A 7,308-nucleotide genomic window follows, 5' to 3' on the forward strand; every position below is an offset into this window, starting at 1 on the left:
TTTACTGCTGAAAAGCAGAGTTTTATCTCTGTTGGATGCTTTCCCTGCACTCACTTCTCCAAACTCTGTTCTAGGTTTGGCTCTGAGAAACCTCAGACTTCTGAGGTAAAGCTCCTTTCATTTGTGATTATAGAATGGTTTTACTTAGGGGAAGGGAAGAAAGCTATAAGGAGGGCAGGTGTATGAAACTGTTCACCCTGGAATTGCCTAGAGGCAGAGTTTCTTTGAATTACAATGGTTTCTGTGAAGGCAGAAATTCTAGGCACAGCCTTTTGTGCTCTCCTTTTTGAAGGTGGTTTACTGAGATAATGCTTCTCCAAAGACAATGATATTTAAAGTTAACTAAGAGACCGCAGAGTATTTAAATTTGGAAATTACAAAAATGTAATATTAACACAATCCTGCAAAAGAAAAGCCCAGCCAGAGGTTTGCATGTGAAAATACCTGATCTTGCGGCTCCCTTTGGCCTAATTTTATTAGACAGCTTGGCACAAAAGCTGTGTCTTGTTAAATGCAAGCGCACTCAACAGCAAAAGGTGAGTTTTGTTCTCTAGTGGACTGAAGGTTGTTCCCCGTAACATTTCTTTGAGTACTGTATATTTTTGTAAGTTGCCCGGACTGGTTGATTCACTTGTGCATTGCCATGTTCAGCCATTCAGAAAGTAGGACTTCATTGCTTCACAAATCCTAGTGATATGTTCTTCAAAGATACCTGTATTTGGGGACTTGGTCCAGTGGTGTGAAACATAAACAAAAGGGGAGGAGAGGAGGACAAATAGATCAATTTTTCCAGACTTGAGAGATGGAGCAAAGAAGCAATCATACTAGTACCTAACCACTCATTTGAAAAACAGATGGATAATGTCACTGCCTCTTCTTGTGACCGACAGGGAGTTGTGTTGGTCAGCAATGCAGACTTCTTCTCTGAGCCCTCAGAGATTTTCTGGCTTCAGATGAACCCTTTCTTCTGGAAGTTACAGTCTGAGGGAGCTTCATTTGAGACAGGAAAGAAGTGTTGAGGGTAGTAAGTGGGAACTGGAGTTTGCTGATGTGGTCAAGTGCTTGGATCCTTGTGAAGTGAGGATCCCCGATGCATTGGCAGAAGAGGGAATAGGTGTCAGGGAGAGTAGAAGTGTGGGAGCATGGTCAGGCCTGAAATGGCTGATGGAGCAGGAGTCATTGTCCCTAAACCAGCAGTGTGGAGTGCCCAGGCTGGATCTGAGCAAGCGCTGAGTGGTGGGAATGGCTGGAAAGGCCAGAGAAAAGGCTACCGCTGCAAGAGTAAGGCAGTTTACCGTGCCCTGCGGAATAGTGACAGATGATGGCCAAACCAGGCTCGGAGCCTGACTGCACTGTGCTCCGTCTGGCAGACCACCGCAGGGAGGAGCCAGGCAGGGTGGCGATGAGCGGCCGGCTGTGACTTAACACGTTTGCCTTACATTAGCACTGTGTGGCTTGTGGTTCTTGATGAAGCCTATGCTGGACAATAGGAACTGAAGTGGTGTGTTGCAGCTGGGAGGAGGAAGGTGCTGGCAGCATGGAAGGAATTTTGACTACTGAGCCATAGCTTTTTGTACAACTGCAAGAGGAAGGATGTTGCGTAGTTGAGATCTAAAGGCCATCATGCTGCCTGAGCAAATCAGACAGAAATGTTGCCTTCTAGAGTAACTCTAGGTATGGTGCTCCTGACTTCAGAGGTAACATAAGCACAGTGCTGTAGGCGGCTGGGTGACTACTGCCTTTTTGAGTACTTTTGTAGGCTGAGTGACATGTGATTGAGTTATCATGTAGGTGATCTATATGGGCTAGGAGGGGAGTGCTTGGTTCCTCCTGAGCTGTACAGTACCGTTCAACTGGGGCCTGCTCCTAAGAGCACTTCTTGCACAGGCTGTCGAAGTTGCATTAGCTGAGCTCGTCTCATGGTAGCCAGGCAGAGGCTTAGCCAGCCTAATACACAGGCCCCTCAGGTGCTTCTCTCTGGCAGGCCTTTGTGTCTGCCTGGCCGCCAGCCTACGAAAAGCTTTTATCAGCCCTCTGACAGCTTTGGGCTTTCCCCTTCAGAGTGTTTTTCATGACTAGTGGCCACAGTTCCTTTTTCTGAAGCGGGGGGAGGCGAGGTTGCTGATTACAAAGCAGCCTCAGCTCTGGGCTTTTTCTTGTTTATGTTCCAAACAAATCCCATGTGGCTCAGAATAGGGGAAGCTGCTCTGGTTCCTTACCATATGCCAGGGTTGTCTGTCTTGTTGCTTTCAGTACCTTGGATCTAGGGTGAAGCTTGGAGATGCAAGAAAGTATGTGTGTATTCATTTTAAAACTAAACATCTCCTTTTCTTCCCTCCTCCCCCTTCCCTCCAGGCTACTTCTGTTCTTGATGTCAGATATGCATCTGCTTCGTGAGAAGGTGCTGTAGCCTAGAACAATTTGTGTTGACTACTGTGTTATCCAGGATATCAGGTATTAGCAAACCTCAGACAGCCATCTGCATCATATCTGTGGACAAGCAGCTATTACCAAAAAAGGCAAACGCTTCCAGTCCTGTGCTACATCTGCCTTAATCTCCCCTCATTCCTCCATACTGCCTCCACTTTCTTTCAAAAGCTCCCAGGTAGCTCAGCTCTCCATTTCATCAACGTCCTGCTTAAGCATGGAGATTTCTAGAACCAGTAACACCTGTGTGTAAATTTCGACCAACCTGCAAAACCAGGAGCTCTTTGGCAGCCCCACAGTAACTCTACACATTAGGACTTCTTATAATACTTGGTCCGTAGGGTATAAGTATGTATTGCTGCATGGCCTTGTGGTCTCTGCTTCCTGTGTATTCTTACGATGACACTATTATTAGCGAGCTTTCTATAAAGGAGAGGCCCATGCACATGCCAGTGGTGTCAGGTTTGTTGTGAAATGACAGGACCTGTTAACAAGCAATCGTGAATAATATAAAGTGATAGGAAATGTTATTTCTGAGGTTGGGGTCAGTCCAAGGTTGTAAACGTAACTTCTCATTACACTTCTGGTTTGTGCAATTCTTTCCACTCTATTTGTGTGTTCTTGCTTCATAGAAAGCTCCCTAATTGAGCATTTTATTCCTGTATATTTTAATGGCTTTTATTTAGTGCAAAAGGGAATACGTAACCTGAAACTGTTTGATACGCTATTTAACCCCTGGCATTCAGCATTTGCATTGTAACTTGTTAAATGAATGCTACACAACTTTCTTTTTCCTGATCCTCTGCGGGATTAAGTCAAAACAAACTTTCTCTGGTGCCTCTCCTTTTGGAATATGTGCCTTTTTACATTTGGCTACCATAGGTCACTCTGTCCCAGTGTCTCATTCCTCTTCAGAGCATTGTTTGCCAAAGACATCAAACTACTTCTCCCACTGGAAGCCTGGACAAGGGTTGGAACACAAAATTCAGCCTCAAAAAAGTAGTTTTTTGGTCTCTTGGAACTTTAAATAGAGGAGAATCGGGTTAATTTCATTGGCCATTTTAACCCTTCTGAAGTACACACCGCTTTCATGTTCTGAACCAAAATATGCAATTTATAATCTATGAGGTGCTTTTCCAAATACTTGATACATGCAGCTTTCACATCCCCAGCTCAGGTGACCTGTGCTGTGGCTTGGTTGGCTGGTTTGAACTGGAGCTGTTCTTGAAGGTCCTGTAGTCACGCTTTGCATCTTGACCAAGGTGTTTGCTACTGACTGCCAAGCAGACAGTACTTAGAGAAGAGCTTGAAGCAGCAGTATTACTTTTTCCCCGTGGAAAGCTGCAAAATAACACTAGTCACAAAGCATTTAAGAATGGTTAATTTAATGATGTTGGAAGAAACTAAGAGTTGTCTCTGTGGGTGCAGAAGAGGACCACCTTTGCCTCCCTCTACAGAGGGTTTGAGACAGGATGCATGCAGCAGCGTGGCACGAGCCTTTCTTAACTCGACCTGAAATGAGCTAGCCCACATCCTATGGCTGAGGTGCTGCAACCCAGAGTCTAGCCTCACACTTGGCGCTGATGTTTCAGCAGCTGGGCCACGCTGCGTTCTGTGCTGTGACGGCTCCTTGCTCTGAACCTGAGCTAGCTAACTTAAAGCCAGCCTGCTAACATACACAGAGCTGCAGTCGCACCACCTTCAGTGTAGGCAGAACCCCAAGAAAGGCAGGGGAAGTGGCCTCGTTTATCGCTGTGGTTGTCTCCTCCTTGGACCTTATGTGGGGGAAGTGTTTCAACATCAGAAATCAAGTGATCACATGAAGCAAAGGAGCAGATAGGCATTTCCTAGGACACGCTATTGTGTGGAGCCCAGAAAATGCTCATTTCATCCGCTTCTACAGCTATTTTTGAGCACTTTAATTCTGGTAGCTCCAGATAGAGCTTCTTAGGTGCTGGAAGGTTGGAAGGGAGCTATTCCCTGCTCTCTGTATTAGAAACCTGTAATCCCTTAAGGCAGCCCAAGTTAGTGGCAACATCTCCACAGCTGTTTATGTGAACTGGCAGCTCTGATGGTGGACCTGCACACACTCCTCTGGTCTGCGCAAGCTGCAGGTGAGGAGCCTCTAGTGAGAAAGGACAGTAGTTGCTAGCCAGTGTGAATTAGGATTAAAGATGGGCAAAGTGCACTATGAATTCAGCTGACGCTTCTGGTGTAAAGCAATGCCGCTCATTAAAAATACTCTGGTTGGAAGTGTCCTGCTAGTAGAAATGTTCTGAGACAGGCTCTTGTCAGTGTGAGAGGACTGTGTAGACTTGCATTCTGGCTGGTGAAATTCATCTGTTAAAGTTTCTACTGGCTAGTTAGTTACCTGTGAGGACTTGTCATAGATTTTTGCCCTCCAATCTGTCCATCTTATTATCAGAAAAGTTGTGTTTTGGCTTCATCCCCAAAGGGTGGGGAGAGACATGTATAATTCACGACATTAGGAAGAAAAAAGTTGTTTGATTACTTTTCAGTTGACTGCTATCTTATTGTAGTTGATACATACAATATAATAGCACTATATTTTAAATGTTTAGGTTTTTACATCTCTTTAACTATTATGTTTTTAAATGCGGTAAAATCATTTTAGCTTTTAAAAGTTTAAATGGTTTGGTCTTGTTTAAGTGAAGACCCTTTTCTTTCCTTCTTTTAATGGATCAAGCATTAGATATACCAACTGGTTGCATTCTGATCAGAAGGGTCCACAAAGATTACTGCATAAGATACAGAATACTCACTTAAAATTTGTTTCTTAAACTATCAATGTGAATGTCATAATTATATATATTTTGTGGAAAATGGGAAATTATTTCTCCTAAGTATAAGTTATTGTGCAAAATATGGTATCGTTAAAGAAAATGATAGTTTAAGTTTTAGTTTTAGAAATCTTAAAGATATAAAAGTGTATTGCATATGCATAAACAAATTTCATTTGTTCTATTTAATTTTTATGTAGTTGTGTAAAGTGGTAGGTAACTTCTTTTTCCACTTATCCATTAAAACAACCTTGTTACTTGAATATTCGTGTTTAACTGGTTTGAAACAGTGATCAATTTTTGTAAAATAATCTTATAACCAAGGGAAAAAATACATGCCTCAGTTGTGCTTAACAATATAGCAACAATGTACAATCAGATGCTTAAGACCATAGTAGCCATAACTGGTAACGCAACCACAATGGTTGTGTCTTGATATATTTAATATCAATGGGGATAATGAATTAATATATTTTTACAAGTTTGCAACCAGGAAGACCCCATAAATATTCACTCGAACACTTTTGTAATAGCTAATATAAGAGTGAAACTCTTATTCTCTTAAAGCAGTGTCCTGACAAACATTTTTCTTTCCTGTGCAAACACATCTGAAACATTATGTATTAAAATACACTCATTGTCACTTTAAATTCAGTTTTTATCCTCTTAAATCGCTAATATGCTGTTGGTATTCTTGCACACCAAATATGAGCCAAACAGTGCATTACACTAACTTGATCACTGGATTTGTGAACATAAATCTCCGAGTCAATGAACTGCAAAAATGTCATGAGAGATTTTTTCTGATCTGTGTTTTTTCAAATCTGTATAAAATTATGCATAGCCCATTCAACAATGAGTGGCCAGATATTTACACATAAAAAATCATTTTATTAGCTCCAGCTTGTCTTCAGCAAGTCAAAATCTAGTGATCTTGTGCAATGCCCCTAAAGCAAATACTTTCTGCCACTCCCTGGATTAATGCAGCTTTTCCTGTTGATAGTAAAGCACAATTGCAGTGAAAGTTACAGTTCAGAAGATGGAAGGTCAGTATAGTCTATGCATGTTGTATAATAATGAGTGTTTACATTCATATTCTCCTAAAATAAAATTTATACTGGAGTGTATAGTATTCCATTATGTAGATTTTATCAATTTTGTTAACTGCTTATAGATTGCTTAAAAAAAGTTTTTTCAAGATTTTAAAAGATGTATAAGGTTAAGTTTGCAAATATAATGGAAATGCTGTATAGCTTTTGAAGTGATAAAATACTCGTTGGGATTTTAAAGAAAGTATGTTGTAATAATGCTGTTGTAAGTAATATTTTAAATGTCTTTTTTGCCTGTTTTCTATTATTCAGCACACTTACTGTGATGAATGTTCATAGCATTATAAAATTGCTTAGCCACTGAAAAGTAACATTTGGTTTTGAATTATTTTACTGTATAAGGAATTATAGTGGGGTAAATTCCTTTGTGAAATTCTACATAATTCATTTTTCTATGATTTCCAATGTTTGCTGACATCAAATAAAAATTTTTCAAACCATTGATGTAATAAAATATGTAGTAAAACGTTATTGATGTAAAATGTTGTTGATGTAATTGATCACCTACCTTTTGAATTTTGCTCATCAGAAGCAAGAGCCAGATGCACTGCGTGGTGGCCCTTCCTGGATCGCACGTTCTGTGTTCAGATGTCATTGGAGCACAGATTAAAGGCAGTTGAAGCTGGTGGGTAGGGTCTTAGTCTTTGAAGATGAGATTGGGCCTCTAATACAATGACAGTAGCTAGAGTTGCCTGGCATGCAAAGGCAGGCAGAATTCATGCCAGGGGTCTTGGAGAGATTGCTTCTCCTTTTTTTGATGGTGGAGCATATTCCTCCTGTTGGCTGTGCAGCCACTCTCTCTGCAGTCTGCTCACCGGTGTGTGCCTTGCCTTTGGCCAACTGGCAGTGCTGTTGCGGAACAGATTTTGTGTTCGGAAAGCACTGGCTTTGGGGTCCTGGCTGCTTTTGGATGCAAGTGGCTGTGCCCTTAACAGCGTAGAGCCAGAATCTAGCCCCTAGGATATGTGTGG

The 7,308-nt window shown here is 41.6% G+C and overlaps 1 protein-coding gene across 3 annotated transcripts in view; it reads left to right on the forward strand.

Moving 5' to 3' along the window:
• RCOR1 (REST corepressor 1) overlaps positions 1-5,006 on the forward strand; it is an 86,131-nt gene extending 81,125 nt beyond the window's left edge. For all 3 annotated transcript variants that reach the window (XM_062577386.1, XM_062577387.1, XM_062577388.1), the window contains one exon: positions 2,356-5,006. In XM_062577386.1, coding sequence (XP_062433370.1) covers positions 2,356-2,397 — 42 coding nt within the window. In that variant the 3' untranslated portion in view covers positions 2,398-5,006. The remainder of the gene's footprint in view (positions 1-2,355) is intronic.
• The last annotated feature ends 2,302 nt before the right edge of the window (positions 5,007-7,308 follow it).

This window comes from Rhea pennata, chromosome 5 (assembly GCF_028389875.1).
Source record: "Rhea pennata isolate bPtePen1 chromosome 5, bPtePen1.pri, whole genome shotgun sequence".
Taxonomy (NCBI): Eukaryota; Metazoa; Chordata; class Aves; order Rheiformes; family Rheidae; genus Rhea; species Rhea pennata.